The sequence below is a fragment of the Dendropsophus ebraccatus genome, chromosome 12 (genome assembly GCF_027789765.1).
Source record: "Dendropsophus ebraccatus isolate aDenEbr1 chromosome 12, aDenEbr1.pat, whole genome shotgun sequence".
Taxonomy (NCBI): domain Eukaryota; kingdom Metazoa; phylum Chordata; class Amphibia; order Anura; family Hylidae; genus Dendropsophus; species Dendropsophus ebraccatus.
The window spans coordinates 30581707-30600188 of NC_091465.1; the positions used below are offsets into that span (position 1 = coordinate 30581707).

Consider the following 18482-nt stretch of genomic DNA (forward strand, 5'->3'; position numbering starts at 1 on the left):
CTGTATGTCCTGCAGGAAGTGGTGTATTCTTTTCAGTCTGGCACAGTGCTCTCTGCTGCCATCTCTGTCCATGACAGGAACTGTCGAGAGCAGCAGCAAATCCCCATAGAAAACCTCCACTGCTCTGGACAGTTCCTGTCTTAGACAGAGGTGGCAGCAGAGAGCACTGTGTCAGACTGAAAAGAATACATCACATCCTGCAGGACATACAGCAGTTGATAAGTATGGGAAGACTGGAGATTTTTAAATAGAACTAAATTACAAATCTATATAACTTTCTGAAACCAGTTGATTTAAAAGAAAAAGATTTTCACTGGTTTACCCCTTTTAAAAAGTGTGGACTCGGATTAACTAAATTTAGAAAGAAAGGGACTCCTATCCTACACCGCAGTTCCATCTCTGGGTGTTCCTGTACTCTAGTCATAGGCATCAGGCACTGTCTTTAGATACTCAGACATAGAAGTGAATGAGTGTACACAAATATTTTCTACACAGTTCTGGTCCTGTTCATCTCACACAATATGTGCTTGCTCTATCAATATAACATATTCTTTTATATTTTATTTCTTGCAGATGAGATGAGTGAGAGTCGACAGACTCATGTGACCTTGCATGACATTGACCCTCAAGCATTGGAGCAGCTGGTTCAGTATGCTTACACAGCAGAGATAGTGGTGGGAGAAGGCAATGTGCAGGTATGGAAAAGCACTGGTATGCTGTCTGATGTCCTGTGTCACATGTGCAGATTATCCTCCCTATAATTTACTATGCAAAGACCAAGATTACGTGTCTACACATTGACATATGCTCTGTGAGCTCCACATAGGATGTGTACAGATACATTTATTACAATACCAGAGAGTGGGAGAGTACAGGAAGGCATAGGCCGGGCAGGCATCTGCTCTGCTCCTCCTGTCCCATATCACACAGGCGGATAATCCTTTTGGTATGTTGGATGTGTCTGCACAGAAACCTCCTGATCTCCATAAAGATTTATTATTCCAGCTTGCCTTCTGACTACATAATATATCATATACTTGCTTTCTTTTCATAGCAATTATATATATAATGTGTGTGTACAATAATCAGACCCTGACGCCCCAGGTTTTCTCTCTGCCAGACTCTGCTCCCAGCCGCCAGCCTCCTGCAGCTGAATGGAGTGCGAGATGCCTGCTGCAAGTTCCTGCTCAGCCAGCTGGACCCTTCCAATTGCCTTGGCATTCGCGGCTTTGCAGACACACATTCTTGTAGCGACCTGCTGAAGTCTGCGCACAAGTACGTCCTGCAACACTTTGTGGAGGTGTCAAAGACTGAGGAGTTTATGCTTCTGCCTTTAAAACAGGTAATCCTAATCTGGATTTGTATTGGTGACATCAAATATATAGATATCTGTACAGGGATGTGGCCTGTTTTACAGGGTTTTGTTCACATGGGGCACATTTGTAGTGGAGTTTCTGTAAATGAATATCTAGTTCATGAATGGAGTTGCTTTCATTTATGTGGAACAGTTGTGGAAAATTATGCGGCAAATCTGGTAAAAGTCGCCATTCCCCCAAAGGGGTATCCCAGAGAAAACCAATGGTTTTCAAATCAAATCAACAGGAGTTAGAAAGCTATACAGATTTGTAATTTACTTCTATTTAAAACTCTCAAACCTTCCAGTACTTATCAGCTGCTGTATGCCTTCTCTGTCAGTGACAGGAACAGTCCAGAGCAGGAAAGGTTTTTCTATGGGGATTTGCTACTGCTCTGGACAGTGGTGGCAGCAGAGAGCACTGTGTCAGAATGGAAAGAATACACCACTTCCTGCAAGACATACAGCAGCTGATAAGTACTGGAAGACTTGAAATTTTTTTTTATATAGAAGTAGATTACAAATCTGTTTAACTAACACCACTTGATTTAAAAAGTCACCTCTGGAGCCAGCTTATGTCTCTTCAGGCATATTGACCTCCATCTGCCCAGTCCATCTCTGTCCTGACATGTGCTGTTGGGAGGCCTTCATACACATTGGATGGTTGGCTGCCGCTGCAGTGGCTTTAGCTGCCATTGACTTGATCTATCTATCTACAGTGCAGCATTGATTTATTTCCTATTTTACTTTGTACAGAAGGGGAAAAGTCCATTCCCTGGAAACATACGGCCCCTATACTGTATTGTTTCTATGGTCTCCTACACAGGCCGCTCACTTACTGGTCATTGGAATTGTACAATCCGCCGGGACCCTTGGCAATGAAAGCGTTGCTTTTATACTACTGATACAATCTGAATTAATTAACCGAATTGGAAAAATTTCCAGCTAATTAAAACTCCAGAATACAATGGATTGGCTCAGGGAGCGATTCCTCCCCCCACGTCGCGCTCCCACCTGATCTGCCCCTGGTTTTTGTCTAATCCCTTGGATTGTAAGAAGCCGGAGTTACTCAGATGATTTCTATTCCTCCTTCCCACACAGAATGTGCGTCTTTCTGAAACCCCCTCACAATACCCGCACACACAACTTGACCCAGGCGCCAGTGTATAATCGCCATGTCTCCTAGCAACAGCCTGTAATACATAATGCAAGGGGAACTCCATAACAGGAAGCTGCCAGCGCATCAGCTGCAATAGTCCCCAGCTGTTGGGATTCAATGGATCGATTCCCACTGTGTTTCCTCTCCACGTTTTAATGATTATTTGTGTGATTTCCTGCAGGCTAGAGGCACCGGCTGCCAGCCTCTCTGTCAAGCTGTTGTTTTGTCACATTACTACGTGATATTTCCTGTTTTCAGCTGCTCCTATGTTCTAATCCAAGAGATTTTGTACATTACCTATTAACTCCTGCGTCTCTATGTACTTTCACGTCATAACCTAGAGTGTCCTATTCTTAGGTTTTGCAGTTCCAGTTATTGTGGAGCGCTTTATTGCTGCAACCTACCCTTTCCCCTCCATTACTCCAACACCTCTACTAGGCTGACCTTCTTTGTAGTCCCATTAATAGACCATTGCGCAGGAATGATAGGGTTGAGTAGGTTCTGTGCATTCAATGTTCAAGCCAAAACGGTGCCCTCTTGGCCTCTATTAGGGTGGTATGTGTTGGCATACTGTACACTCTGGTTTTCTTTGCAGGGACTAGCACAAAAAAACTGTGTGTGTATATAAATGGTGTATGTAATATATTATTATTATTATTGCTTTAACTTTTTTTATTAATTTTTTTTGTACCTCAAAGCTTTTAATGAGAAGTGGAGTTTGGAACTTTTCCTGAGACTGCTAAAAAAAAAAAAAAACCTCAGGTGGTCTGCATGGAGCCTTACATGCTCTCTTATTATATAGTAATCCTTGTTGATTTGTCTCTGTTTTTTTAACATAGTAAAAATTATATGTTTTACATATATGTTTATAAAAAAAAAAGACAAGATATGCCTTAAAAAATAAAGGACAAAATCCTTGTGGCTTCTGGCAAGAAAATAACACATTTTTTACATCAAGGGGCATGTGAACTTTGGTTCAAAACACTTACCCATTCTGTGCAGTACGCACACACACACCATCACCACCACCACAAAAAAAGACCTATCACATCTTTGGTTAGGTTCCACAACATGTAAGCAGTGTTGTTTTCTCTCATTGAAATCCATAAAAGAACTAAAAAAACACTTTTTTTTTTTTTGTGCATTTGGTATGGTTTTTGGCTTGCACTGAAAATCATATCTTTTTTTTTTTTCCTTTTTTTCTCTTCTTTGTCCAAGCAGTTAAAAAAAAAAAAATTATATATATATAATCATAATCTAAGTAGAGATGAGCGAACCCGAACGTTCGGTATTTGATTAGCGGTGGCTGCTGAACTTGGATAAAGCTCTAAGGTTGTCTGGAAAACATGGATACAGCCAATGACTATATCCATGTTTTCCACATAGCCTTAGGGCTTTATCCAACTTCAGCAGCCACCGCTAATCAAATGCCGAACGATCGGGTTCGGATGGACTCGAACATGCCCGAGGTTCGCTCATCTCTAAATCTAAGAATACACCTGCTATTGATGCTTCCGAGTGAAATACACTGTCAAAAAAAAATGTAGTCCGATTATTTGCAGCTCACACAGTGGTACGTAGGAGGTGGAAATCATCTTCACCCCCAAAAGTTTCTGAATGGTTACAGGAGGTGCTTCATCTTCATTGAGGAGCTAAGTATTCCTCTCAGGTGCCTAATGCACTTCTGTGGCGCCCCTGGGAGGACTTTGTATCATCCCCAACTTTTTGTTCTTTCGGAGCAATAACTTCTAGGTCTGCAAATTCAAACGTAGGATTCCCCCTCTTTTCCTCCCCATCCCTCACTGTAGACCACACTGGCTGTTCCCCTTTTTCTTTCCCATCTCCCCTACTTGCTCTTTATTATACAGTTATCTAAATCTTATTGACCAGGTTGTTTGATCCCGTCGACTTATTATGGGTCCTTCTTGACTTAACAATATGTATTGATGATTTTTCTTTTATATAATTTTATCATGATATATATCACTTTATATCATATGTCATTTTCCTGCCGTTGTCTTTCTTTACCCATTTTCATGTTGTATTCTTTAATAGTTCAATAAAAAGTTTGAATGAGGAGAAAAAAAGAAAGATAACTAAAAGAAAACACCAACACACACACAAAAAAAGGTGATGTGATGGGACACTACACGTTTTATTGAATGTTTCAAATAAGCAACCATAACAATCTCATTAAACAGTAGAACAGCGTACAGTGGCAGTACATTATACAGGCACATTTTTTTAGGACAAATAAGATCTCTGGCAGAGCGGGTACTCTGAGGTCAGGAAGTGCTGAGCAGCGGTATCTTGGTGCCATTGGAAAAAAAACTTTTGTCCAAATACATTTTTTAAAATCAGTGCTGCATATGGATGATGTTCTTGCCAATGTGCACATGCCCTTAGTTGTGAGTTTGTCTGAGGTCATTATATGTATTTAGGGTTTGTATAGGCATTGAAGATCATAGATCAAAAGCTAAATTATGACTGTTCTATTGGATTGAATATTGGAATATTATTTGGCATTACAAGTCAGCAAAAACCCTACAGGTCAATCTACATTGGTCAATGCTCTTTGGCGACAACATTGTTATCCATAATGTCCTTGTACTTGTCTGCTTTCTAATTTAGATGATGTGTTTGTGGTTCTCAGGTGCTGGATCTCATCTCCAGTGACAGTCTGAATGTCCCTTCCGAGGAGGAGGTGTACCGTGCCGTCTTGAACTGGGTCAAACATGATGTGGATGGTCGGAGACAACACGTTCCTAGGGTAGGGAACAAGGATATGTGTTAGCTAATGAATATGCCTGAAGCAATGGATGGGCTGCCTAATGGCAGCTGTAAAACCATCCGTCTTCTGCTGAATATACAGTACATGGTGATGGAAAACATGCCATAATATGAGTACAAGGCTAGGGCCACATACTAGTAGCCACACTGGCCTCAGCAGTCACAGGACAATTGCCTGTTGCCTTACTTTTACATCCTAATATGTCACTTCTATTTAGCCAACACATTGCATTGCCTATGGGCCATAAATGATCTATTACAAATGTGTCTCAACTCATGTGTGAAAAGTGTCAGCATGTCGCCTGAGGTTAACATATGGGACTTCTGCTCCCTCATGAATAATGAGAGTTCACTAGAATATAGGCCTTGATGTGAATATATTATAATTCTGATGATCAGTTCCCTCCCTATATCCTGTAGTTAATGAAGTGTGTGCGGCTTCCTTTACTGAGCCGGGATTTCCTGATGAGCAGCGTAGACACCGAGCTCCTTGTCCGCCATCATTCCGAGTGTAAAGACCTTCTGATTGAGGCGCTCAAGTACCACCTGATGCCAGAACAGCGGGGGGTTCTCAGTAACAGCCGGACAAGACCAAGACGCTGCGAGGGGGCCAGCACTGTGCTTTTTGCAGTAGGTGAGACAGAGAAACTATTTATTTCTACAGTTGTGTTTGAAAGTTTGTGAACCCTTCCGATTTTTATTTATTTTTTTTAATACATTTGACCTAATACTACTGTCAGATTTCAAAACGTGATAAAAGTAGATTAAGAGAACCATATCAGCCAAATAGGTCATATATATTAGACTGTTAGGATATATCCCTCTAAACTGAATGGTCAGTGGCAGACATATCGCCTGTGCAGCCACTTTAAGATCAGGGCTTGTGCAGCCCCACAGTGTTCCGATACAGCCGTTGGGGGAAGCAGAGAGGCCGTGTTGCCTCTTACAGCTGCCAATATATAAAGGTAAATAAATATGTAAAGAAATTTACATTTTCTTTACTTATATTTACACAACAGGTGTCAAAAAGCTATATAGATTTGTAATTTACTTCAATTTTAAAATCTCAATTCTTCCCATACTTATTAGCTATTATATCCTGCAGGAAGTTGTGTTTTATTTACATTCAGAAACAGTGCTCTTTGCTGACACCTCTGTCCATGTCAGGAACTGTCCAGAGCAGTAGCAAATCCCCATAGAAAACCCCTCTGGACAGTTCCTGTCTCGGTCAGAGATGGCAGCAGAGAGCAAGGTGTCTGAATGTAAATAAAACACCTCTTGCAGGACATATAGCAGCTAATAAGTACAGGAAGACTTGAGATTTAGATAAACATTTAGCTAAAGTTATTTCTGCACAATGCTGGTCATAACGGATACAGGGTCACATACTTTTCTCATTCATTAAAGAAATTTTTGACTTCTATGTTTGATGTGGTTCTCTTTGTCCACTGTTAGTACTGTGTGAAAATCCAGAGTCGTTTTATGTCAAACAAACGTTCAAGATTAGAATTGGAATGATTAGTGAATCATTGGGGAGGGGGGGGGATTATATGTATATATTTACTTTTTTCTTTGTGTGTTTTGATCTTGTTTGTAGGTGGTGGCAGTCTCTTTGCTATACACGGTGACTGTGAAGCGTATGATACCCGTACTGACCGGTGGCACATGGTGGCTTCTATGTCTACAAGACGAGCCCGAGTGGGTGTAGCAGCTATTGGAAATAAACTTTATGCAGTGGGTGGGTAAGTATATATAGAAATGACCCAGGATACTAAAGTCAAAACCTCAAAGATAATATATTTTATTTATCAGTATTAGGCCATGTTCACAAAACGTAAGTTTAGTATTAATCACGGCCGTTGTTGCGGATCTGCAACCGTGAATAATACTACACTTACATTGTGCTGCAGTTAGAGGGAATCCCAGTTGGAGTGTATACACACAGGCCCGCTTCTGCCATGAGGCGGAATGAGTATTCCGCCTCAGGCGGCAGATTCTGCGCTCCTGCAGGGGGCGGCAGACAGCAGCCCTGCAGCCGCTTGCCTGTCCTGTCATCAGCGCTCACCACTGTACCCCGCCGGGCTCCCGCGCCGTCAGCCAGCATCTCCCTTTGCCCTTCAGCCTGTGGTGAGTGTCGGCGAGGGCTGCAGTCGGATCGGAGCGTGCGGGGGGGTATTCCTATAAGGGCTGCATTCCCATGTCGAGGAATGCCTGTAACCGGAGTCTCCCCCGCCCGGACAGCATCTGATAAGATGCTGAGAGCGGGGGAGAACTGTACTGATACGTGCGATGCTGTAATGAATCAGCCGCGCGTGGTGCTGTCATTACAGCGCGGCACATATCAATAGAGTTCTCCCCCGCTCTCAGCATCTTATCAGATGCTGTCCGGGCGGGGGAGACTCCGGTTATAGGCATTCCTCGACATGGAAATGCAGCTCTTATAGGAATACCCCCCCCCCCCCACCGATCCGACTGCAGCCCTCGCCGACACTCACCACAGGCTGAAGGGCAAAGGGAGATGCTGGCTGACGGGAGCCCGGCGGGGTACAGTGGTGAATGAGTGGTGGTGGTGGTGGTGGGGGGGAGGCAGGGGGGGTCGCTAGTGTGGGGCGGCCGCCTGAGGTTTGCCTCAGGCGGCAGAGACCACAGAAACGGCCCTGTATACACATAGTATACAGCCCGGAATCACTAGCGGCCGTACAAAAAAGTCATGTCAGTTTTGTGCGGTTATTATTCATCGAATAGCGGCTGCAAAAGCCTGACAGATTACACAATGGAGAGTGCAGCTCCGGCAGACTCCATTGTGTTCAAAGGTGAATTGGGATGGGGGCACACACGGATGCGTCCGCATCCCAATTCAGCGCAAATGAAGATTTGTCCGGCATGATCTTCGCTAACACAGGCCGTTCTGTGGCTGGGTCACAGAACGGCCGGTGTTTCACGTTGTGTGACCATGGCCTAAGGGTGTGTTCTCATACTTGCATTTTTTTTTGTTACTTTTTTCTTTTAGTATAATTGAATGCAGCATATAGACTTCATGTAAACATACCATAAAGGAGTATACAGGTTATTTACTCTGACAAGTCACAATAAAAAAGCTTAGCAAAATGTGGCACATATTAATGGATAGTAAATGAACTGACTAATAAATAACATTTTTGTGATAAAATATATTTAAAGGGGTTCTCCATTATTAGAAGAGCATGGTCGCTTTCTTCCACAGTTTGGGTGTGGGTTTTGCAGCAAGGGTTGGAGCTTTTTTTTTTTTTTTTTTTTTCCTTTAAGAAAAAACACAATCCTTTTCTAATCCTGTGCAATCCCTTTAAAATTTCTTCTATTCGGATATGTTTATACGCAATATATGTTCTGTGTATAGTCTGCACTGATATGGCGCTGATACCGTTTTTTCTCATTGCAGGTATGATGGAACATCGGATCTTGCTACAGTAGAGTCATACGACCCTGTGACAAACACATGGCAGCCCGAGGTTTCTATGGGCACCCGGCGCAGCTGTCTTGGTGTTGCGGTACTCCATGGACTGTTGTATGCTGCTGGGGGATATGATGGTGCTTCTTGTTTAAACAGGTGCAGTATATTTAGTACATGTTATCTGATCAACATGGGTCTTTATATTATTTAGGGTGGAAAGGCAAAAACTGGGGTCCCCTATTCTAGGAATGGGGGGTGGTGATGGTAGTGGGTGGGTGGTTGTCGGGGGGGGGCAGTCTGCTTTTAATATATTGATTGGATAGTTGGTAAATATGATCTGCTGTATTCTTCCCCTTTAAGGTAGCTATATTGTGAATACCAACAGATAGATCTATCTTTCCCTCAATAAATGTAGTATGAAAAGTCTTTGCGGCATGTCACATAGACATTTAACATAATGTGGCCTGATTTGTGGCTTTAGATTTATACATTCCTTTATATGCTATGGTTGCAGTGCAGAGCGTTATGACCCTCTTACAGGAACATGGACGTCCATAGCTGCCATGAGCACCAGACGTAGATATGTCCGTGTTGCAACACTAGGTGAGTCTTTTTATGCCTATCCTTTTTCCAGATTGCTTCTCTCATCTCTCATAATCAGTGGAAGTCTGAACATCCAGACCCAACCAGTCAAAGCTTTTCCCATGTCTCTGTGACATGTCAGAAATTTTTAAGTGACCGGGGCACTTTAAGTCCAGTCCTTTTTATCAGGCTTACTGTTCTCCTAATCTAAACCAGGGATGGGGAACCTTCGGCCCTCTAGCTGTTGCAAAACTACAATTCCCATCATGCCTGGACAGCCAAAGCTTTAGCTTTGGCTGTCCAGGCATGATAGGAATTGTAGTTTTGCAAGAGCTGGAGGGCCGAAGGTTTCCCATCCCTTATCTAAGCACTGATGTGGGAAGAAGGATAAATGGATAATTGGTAGTATATTACAGTATGTTAATATCTTTGTCTTTTAATGGTCCTTTTTTAATATTTGTAGATGGCAACCTATATGCAGTAGGAGGATATGACAGTTCTTCTCACTTAGCCACAGTGGAGAAATATGAGCCTCAAGTAAGTTCACAGTCATGGATATGATGTATAATTTATTATCGACCTGATCGGGTCCTGATTTTGGATATGCTTAGTTACATCTCTACATCAAAACCTACAAGTTGGTTCACTACGTGTGCTGCTCTAAACTGATTTACCCATATCTATATAAAAAAAAAAAACCTGACACCTTCAGTTTTCATTTGTTCATTATCCGGAGTAGAGGAGCTCATGGTACAGTATATTCCATCCATTGCTGGTATTCTGTGCAGTTCTTGGTGTCAACAGTAGAGGGCAGTCTCTTTCCCTATAAATAGTTTCCAGTGTTTTCAGACAGCGTCCCTTATAGTCACTTGACAATGTTGTTTTACCAAAGGCATCTGTGCCAATGAAGTTTCATTTATAGACTGTGTAATATTACAGATTAGGCTCTGTTCACGTCATTATAGAGCCTTCCCTCCGAGGTGTATGGAAGGAGTTCCAGATAAACCTGTCCTGTTTGCAGCCTACCCATCTAAGTTTGCAGTTCCTATGAATTAACTTTGTACATGTCTTCTCATTGTTATAAGAGTATTTGTGGTACAGGTGAACAGAAAACAATAACCCTTCAGTTCTGGACCGCAGTGGTTAGCTTGGAGTTGGTCTCTGCCTTTACCCGCACTCTTCTGGGAAACCCTTCCCATAGATTTAGCAATATGGCTTGAGGGTTTTACATCCATTTGGTCATCTGTCACATCCGGGTCGGCCTGTCTGACTTGATGATAATGAATTGTGATTCATCACATCAAGTAAAGGCGTTCTCAATGCCCCAGTATTCAGAGCTTGTCGGCTTCTCACCACTTCCATTTCCTATGATGATGTCTCATTTCCAGAACTTTTTTTTGCTGTTGCTGTACTAGCGACATACAGCGGCAAGTGTGAATGAGACCTAATGACTGTGTATTACATAGCACAACCCTTGCTCAATAGGGCCGCCAACTCCTAAACTGGCACTTGTTTAACAAGCATAGCTAGATAGTTTGTGAGACCCTATACTTAAGAGGTGAGGAACATATGGCCTGGGGGCTGCAACTGACCCCCCAAGGCCATCTTTTTCAGTCCATCCCTAGTGTGCGGTGTACTTCACGCTCCTAAGCACACACTGGCGTCAAGTAGTGCACCCAGGTTCAGTTTACATCATCACTAATGATACTGGGCACATGCCAAGGGTATGAGTAGGTCCCCTATAATTTAATGATGCATTACAATCCCCCACTATGCATAAATGTGATCCAACATGGTGGGGATTAATGTAAGGTTTCCAAAAGGTACATTTATGATAAATATGGGCAGCTTTTGGACAGCCTCATATGGATTACAACCTTATAAATGTATACGTGGGAAAAAAAATCATAACCTGGTCACATGCTGACATGTGTGCTATAGAAGTAAATAGGGTCTGCTCCTGTCATGCACATGTCAGATACATTGGCACTCTATAATGATAATTTTGTACGGCCCTCGAATGATTGTATAAATATCCAAATATAGTTTCCACCACATTCAGAACGCCTGTGTGGACAAACAACCTCAGACTGGTTAATCACCCCATATAATAGCGTCCTAAATGACAAATATAACCACACACTTCCAGTATCCCATTAGGCTGCTGACCACAATAATATTTCCGTTCTGCCACCTATTGTTTTGCCGTCTTCATACGTTGAATTCTTTATTAATTAGAAGAGCTAATTATTTCTCTGCGGCTAAGAAATTTCTAGATGAGCGACAAGTGGTAAATGTCAAGAGGTATAAATAGTCCGGCTAATGTTAGCCGGAGACAGATTTTTTGCATGATTTACTAATGGTCCCTATTTTAGATTACGCTACTTTTTATTTCATTTTTTTTAAAATGTTTTATTTATTGTTGTAAAACTTTTTAAAATGCTGAATAAAGAGAACCTAGGGGGGAAGGGGAATGATGGCAGCCATATAAATACGTAAATGGCCATACATTAAGGGACACTAACAGTCCCCATACACATTGGACAAAAGTCCACCAAATGCACTGATGTCCACAGGACAGCTGATTTAGTGTGAGTACCCTCAAAAAGAAGATATCAGGAAAGGAAGGATCGGGCAAGTTGAATTTCATCCCCCATCCAGGAGACAAGCCACCACGAGAGGTTTCTGGCAGCTGCTTTCTTTTTTTCTCTCCCTCCAAGTGTTCAACCAACAACTATGGATGGGTTATATGCCATTTGTTTTATGTGTCTGTAATACCCTCCCTTACCATGTCCCCCACTACTTCTTGCTTGAACAGTTGATTAATACTACAGTTCCCAGAATGCATTGTTTTCCCTCTGCTTTTCATCACAGCCCTCCCACCCTACCTACTCCCTTCACACAGCACTCCTGCCAGTTCTTCACCCGAGCTGCCTGTTGTCTCATTGACGGAGGGAGTAGCTGGGGATCCGAAGCCAACTAAAAAGGAACCACACAATCTTCTGTCAGGGGTAAACCAGGCAAAAAGTTTTTAGAGAGGGGGAGAGGGGTACTCCGGCGGGGGGGGGGGGGGGGCATTTTTTTTCCTGGTACCGGGGGTGAGGTGGCTGAGGGAAACGACGTCTACTCACCTCCCCGGTTCCAGCGGCGGGTCTCGCATCGCGGCGCTCCGGTGCCCTGCAGCTTCCTGGTGTCTGACGCGGCCCCGAGACGTGACGTCTCAGGTCTGCTCAGCCAGTCAGTGACTGAGGCGGGATCCGTTTCAAGTGTGCTCAGATCCCGCCTCTGTCGCTGACTGGCTGAGCGGACCTGAGACGTATCGTCTCGGGCCCGCGTCTGACACGAGGAACGGCCGGGGACCGGAGCGGCGCGATATGGGACCCACTGCTGGAATCGGGGAAGTGAGGTTCCAGGAAAAAAATCCCCCCCCCCCCCCCGCCGGAGTACCCCTTTAAGCACATCCTCACTTTCTTTAACAAAGGCAAGAGACCCCCTTCCCCCTCTATGATGTCTATGTCGCTTAATATCCTATTATAGCTTCATACATTTATTTAGTCTTAGGTTATTGTATCTTCAGTAGTCTTCACCAATTCACAGAATGAAGGCACACCATGTCCGCTTCACAGTAGATTCCATAGTAATGTGGCTGCGCTTGGCTTTGCAGCTTAATCAAGCTTTATAAAGGGATATTCTCCTTATGGAAAGTGAATAGGGGGTATATTTGATAATAATGAGAATACCCTATTAAGATAACATAATATAATGTCCAACATTTTCTTTTAATCTGAATGATTTTCCTGTTTTATGCATAGCGACCTATCCAGACCTTGGTAGCAGAGTTTGGCTATTCCTTACCCAGTTGTAAGCCTCTTACATAGCTTATTCTGTTTCAGTTAATGACCTTTGGTTTAACCTACCTATGAAAATGACGATCACCCCCGTTTGGTATAATCGGCCAATCATACTGTAATCCTACAAAATCCCTGACTTTTTTTGAATATTTACCTTGAAGAATTGATGCTGTTTTGAATGCAAAGGGCGATCACTATATCAAATATCTATGTCATATAGGTATCTCTGCTGTTTATTAACTTTGGTATTGATTATTATTATTATATATTTTATTTATTTTTTGCAGATAAACACATGGACGCCAATTGCCAACATGTTGAGCCGCCGTAGCAGCGCTGGAGTTGCCGTTCTAGAAGGAATGCTGTATGTCGCTGGGGGAAATGATGGCACAAGCTGTCTAAATTCTGTGGAGAGATACAACCCAAAAGCAAACACTTGGGAGAGTGTGGCTCCGATGAACATCAGGAGGTAATATAGTATAGGGGCTGGGAGAGCATTACAGCTTCATAACATGCACATCCATATTCCTCACATATTTACTACCAGGAAAAAAATGCAATTTATTTGGTTTCCAACAATAAATGGGCCTAACGGAAGTCGCCATCCAACCTAATCCATCTCCTCTATTTATATCACATCAAAGGAGAAGGGGCTTCACAACCTCTCTTTATGTGCACGAGAGGATTGTCTAGCATCAGATAAGCTCCAGCTGGGAGATTGGTGCTCGCACTGGGGAGGGGGATTTCTATAGCCCCCTGCTGCGTAGCCTCAGGAGGCTTTGTAATGAGGAGTAATCCATTTCTGGGGATGAAACCGTTACACACTGACTGTTTTTATGTAACAGACGTGTAGATACGTGGGAGCTAACATATGGGCCCAATCTGTGTTGAGGAGCTCCTTATTTATATGTATCTATTACAGATCTTATTTTCCATCTCCAATATTATAAGACTGAAAAGTTGTCTGAATCTTCAGCCAATGCGTTTCCTAATAGGCATTACTAAACCTCTCTGTTTCCTGCCGGTTTGTGATTAAATTCTGTATTTGATAAATGAAGCGAAACGTTCCGTAGTGTTGTTTCAGCCCATGTTTGGGCAATGGAATGCCTTGTTGTAGACCTACATCTAATCTCCTGTCTGTTTACAGAAGCACTCATGATCTTGTGGCCATGGACGGGTGGCTTTATGCAGTTGGAGGCAATGATGGAAGCTCAAGCCTCAACTCCATTGAGAAGTACAACCCACGTACCAACAAGTGGGTAGCGGCATCCTGTATGTTTACCCGAAGGAGCAGTGTAGGGGTGGCTGTTTTGGAACTCCTCAATTTTCCTCCCCCTTCGTCCCCTACTCTCTCCGTCTCCTCAACCAGCCTCTGACAAAGAATCCGGTTCTTTACGTCGAGGAGAAGCCAACATTGTATGATGTAGATGAAGTGGATCCATTGGAGAAGAAGTCTGTATTCTCAGTTCTGATGGACTTCTTATTGGGACGTGCCATTTGTCCATATAACCTCTTCACTGCTGGAAAGGCCTGCATCCCATTGCAAAGATACCTCTTTGCCGTTTAAAGACATGACTCTTAAGACCTAAGACTAGTCTGATAGCAGGGTTAATGGAATTCCCTGGAAGTGTTCGAGAAATTACATTTCATTACTCCGTAGCATAAGGAAAGATGGTGATCTTTGCTCTCCTCTTTGCACTGCGCAGGTCCCCCAAGCAGAAAAGGAGTTTAGTCCATAGATCTGGTCATTCACAAAGAAATACAATGAAAAAAACAGGTCTTCTGCCTTTGAGGCAGGCAATGGCTCTCAAGCTATCTGTCATTAAATGTCATAGTATACGAATAGACAATGGATCTTTGAATGCACTTGGCATATGAATTAATATTTGGTTGTATCCTTTGCGGACTGATGGATGCACTGCACCACAGAAATCCTGGATATAGGCACTACATGTACATACGGTGTCCCTTCCCCTGCCCCGCTGTTGCACTGTTTACTCAGAAGAGTTCCAGCCTTGGCACTGATGCAAGATTAGGAGTGGACGTACGATGTAGAACTCTGGATTACATGGTCTGAACAGGCTTCTGCTGAAACTAGAAAAAGCTCTTAACATACTCAGATTTAAGGGGGCTTCCATTCTATAAAACATCTCTCCATTTACCTCACAACATGGCAGAAATGCTGTGAAGGAGGCGAGAAACAGAATGAAAGAAACACCAAAACTGCCCTGTTCAAATGCATTGTTCTGTAGGAAGGGATGAGCACTAGAGATGAGGGAGCCTCAAGTATGTTTGGTTTCGTCCAAACCCAAACCCTCGGCATTGGATAACTGGTTGCCTGTGGCTCTATTCATGTTTTCCAGGTAGGCCTAAGGCTACATCCAACTTCTTCAGCTACTGGTAATCAAATACCGACAGTTCGAGTTCAGCTGAACCCAAACATGCTCAAATTATCTCTAAGGAGCACCTATAGTTTTTTCCACCTACCAAGCCTGAAGAGGAACTACTACTTTTGTTAGAAATCTTGTGACCAGATAGATTTAATCCTACACATAGGAAGGGCAATCACTTCACCCCCTGACAAGTTGGCTAGATCTGGTAGAGCTGTAACTTCAATGGGTGGAACGAATGGGTTTGTAAAATTGCCTCCATACACATCCGGCCCTGCTGAAATTGGCCGTATCAGTCGACGTCTCTCTATTTTGAATCGCTAGCTTAAAGGGAACCTGTAATGTTGACATAGATTTTTTGCATGCTGACTGAACCAGTCATTAGAGAGTGATCCTCAGTGGCTTCTGTCTGCTCCTCTAGCCTTGATTGATGGACTCTCCCTGTATGAGGAGGTCTACCAGTGAAGGCTGGTGGGGCGGGGTGAAGCCATGTGGGACCATCTGACTTGTGATTCAAGCAGCATAAAAGTGATAGCACGTCTCACACAAGACCCTGCAGTTTACCTTGCATGTGGGTGGAAAGAGCTAAAGGTTCGCATCCTTTTCAGTGGCTGGAGTGAGTTACCGACTAGGTGCAGATGTGCAGTATATTTAAGCAACAAACTGGCGGCACGTTTTCACCACTCCAGTTTATATTGGCTGGTGAAGAAGAAGCCTGTACTGTGTTCATGTTAACGTGTGAACAGCTGGCTCCATACTGGCCATTGCACTTTATAACTAGTGCTTTAGGTATTGTTAGCAGAGCTTAATTATCTTTGTGATGGTTGCCCAACATCTACCCATAGGAGGCATCTGGATCCTTCATTTTGGATTCTTACCTGCCCGATCCTAGACTTTTCCATGTGGTGCTAGAAGTTCCCTTCCCCACTCTTTGTAATAACATGCATACCTGGAGAGAGCCAAAGCTGTTGGCTGGCTAATGGCCAAAGCCTGACCGCTCTAGAATACTGCCCTTCTGCACCTTGTTAGTAAGTCATACTCTACTCAAATGTCCTTCTTGACCTCCACCACACTCCTCTGGGTGCTAACATCTTAACATCTCCATTTTGCAAATATTCTACCCAGCACAATTTGCACGTAATCCTATTCCAGGTGCTTCTAACTTGCATTGAGAACCACTCGCCGCCATAGTTTATTTATTCTTGTACAAGGCTACCGTGAAATGTTGCACTTCTACATGAACTTTAAGTCTCTATTTTTAACTATTTATAGAAAAAAAAAAAAAGATAATGACGTCACTGTATTTATTTATTCATCTCATGCCTAAGTAACCTCACATGACTTCTGCAATAAGTATTGATGTATACTTGTGTTCGAGACCATAACTTTCCCCATAGAGTAACAGCACCTTCCTGTCCTTGCCCATGGCTTCCATACATTTCCTTCTCTCCTGTTTGCGTTTGCATGTCTTCTGACATAGACTTTTCTTACCAGTGATCGGCATGCCTTTCCCACAATGCATCTCCTCACCGAAGCCTTCACCGCTTGGCATCTCAAGTGCTTTCAACAACTTTGAAGATCATTGCAAAGACACAATGCAGGTCTCCCATACATGAACAACCACTTGTAGCTCACTCGTGCAGCACTGTAATAACGGCTTGTTGTCTCTTTTTTTTCTACTGGGGAAGTCGCTGCCATTCATTGCAAGGGGAAAACATAAACTTGTTGTAGAAGAGAATCCAATTATATCTGACCCCCTTGTAGGAAAAGCTAGTGCCAAGTCAGTTATATATGCTGCTGGTTGCAATGTATTATAAGGAGACCTTTATAAAAGCTAAATGGAAAAACTTTGTGTTGCTATACTAAATGCCTAACTGGCTGTCGTGCCAATTTATTGTTTACACATGCTATATACTGGTCTGCTAGGGAAGGGATACGAAAATATGGAGTCTCACCACGTATGGAACATTAACCTATGTTTTACTGCTGCAGACCACAACTTTATGAACTTTGTTCAGAACTTTAAACTTTGTTCAGAACTTTGAACTGACTAAGTAAACACTCTGTATACTTGGAGGCGTAGCTATGGGGAATATAGGGACTGCAGTTGAGTAGTGGAACACATCAGTTTTATAAATGGCACATGGTAGTTTGGGAGGGTCCTGGATCATCAGGTTATATCTCTGGTGGGTGGTATGCATTGAGTGTCTATTGGCATTAACTTGTATGGACTAGATCAGGGATGGGGAACCTTCGGCCTTCCAGGTGGTGCAAAACTACAATTTACTGTCCAGGCATGATAGGAATTGTAGTTTTGCAACAGCTGGAGGGCCAAAGGTTCCCCATCCCTGGACTAGATTTAGCATTTTAGCCGCTATTGGCTGACAGTAGTCATATTCCATATTTTGTCTTCTAATATCAGGATCTGATTGATTTAGATCCAGGATGGGGAACCTTCAGCCCTCCAGCTTTTGCAAAACTACAATTCCCATCTTACCAGGACAGCCAAAGCTAAAGCCTTGGCTGTCCAGGCATGATGGGTATTGTAGTTTTGAAACAGCTGGGGGGCCGAAGGTTCCCCATCCCTGGATTAGATTGTCATGCTAAATACACCACACTACAGGTCACAACACACATCCTAGAATGTGAGCCAATCCATAGAGACTGACGGAGAGGAAGAACATTTGCACTCCTTCCTGTTATGTAAAAATAATGTTCTACCTCCAGTCTGGATGCTGTATGTATGTATGTATGGCAAAATGATCTATAAAGCCACCTATCATAAGATTCCAACAATACAAGTGTTTCCTAGCTATAGTATAGAGAGGTTGTTATCCTGTATTCACAGCACAGTTTGGTAGCAGATAGTTGTTTTTTTTTATCTCCATGATACATTTTTAACTCTTAGCAGGAGATTTGCAAACCA

At 43.0% G+C, this 18482-nt stretch overlaps 1 protein-coding gene and 1 long non-coding RNA gene across 5 annotated transcripts in view; one reads left to right on the plus strand and one right to left on the minus strand.

Annotated features, from left to right (window-relative positions):
- Positions 1 to 17946, plus strand: part of KLHL17 (kelch like family member 17) — a 41320-nt gene extending 23374 nt beyond the window's left edge. For all 4 annotated transcript variants that reach the window (XM_069949009.1, XM_069949012.1, XM_069949011.1 and 1 more), the window contains 10 exons: positions 574 to 695; positions 1121 to 1342; positions 5167 to 5283; positions 5724 to 5937; positions 6901 to 7045; positions 8722 to 8889; positions 9248 to 9336; positions 9779 to 9852; positions 13454 to 13635; positions 14314 to 17946. In XM_069949009.1, the coding sequence (XP_069805110.1) occupies positions 574 to 695; positions 1121 to 1342; positions 5167 to 5283; positions 5724 to 5937; positions 6901 to 7045; positions 8722 to 8889; positions 9248 to 9336; positions 9779 to 9852; positions 13454 to 13635; positions 14314 to 14542 (1562 nt within the window). In that variant the 3' untranslated portion in view covers positions 14543 to 17946. The remainder of the gene's footprint in view (positions 1 to 573; positions 696 to 1120; positions 1343 to 5166; positions 5284 to 5723; positions 5938 to 6900; positions 7046 to 8721; positions 8890 to 9247; positions 9337 to 9778; positions 9853 to 13453; positions 13636 to 14313) is intronic.
- Positions 5006 to 18482, minus strand: part of LOC138770086 (uncharacterized) — a 56775-nt gene continuing 43298 nt past the window's right edge. Inside the window, exon 3 of the long non-coding RNA XR_011359392.1 lies at positions 5006 to 5278. This is a non-coding gene — a long non-coding RNA (uncharacterized lncRNA). The remainder of the gene's footprint in view (positions 5279 to 18482) is intronic.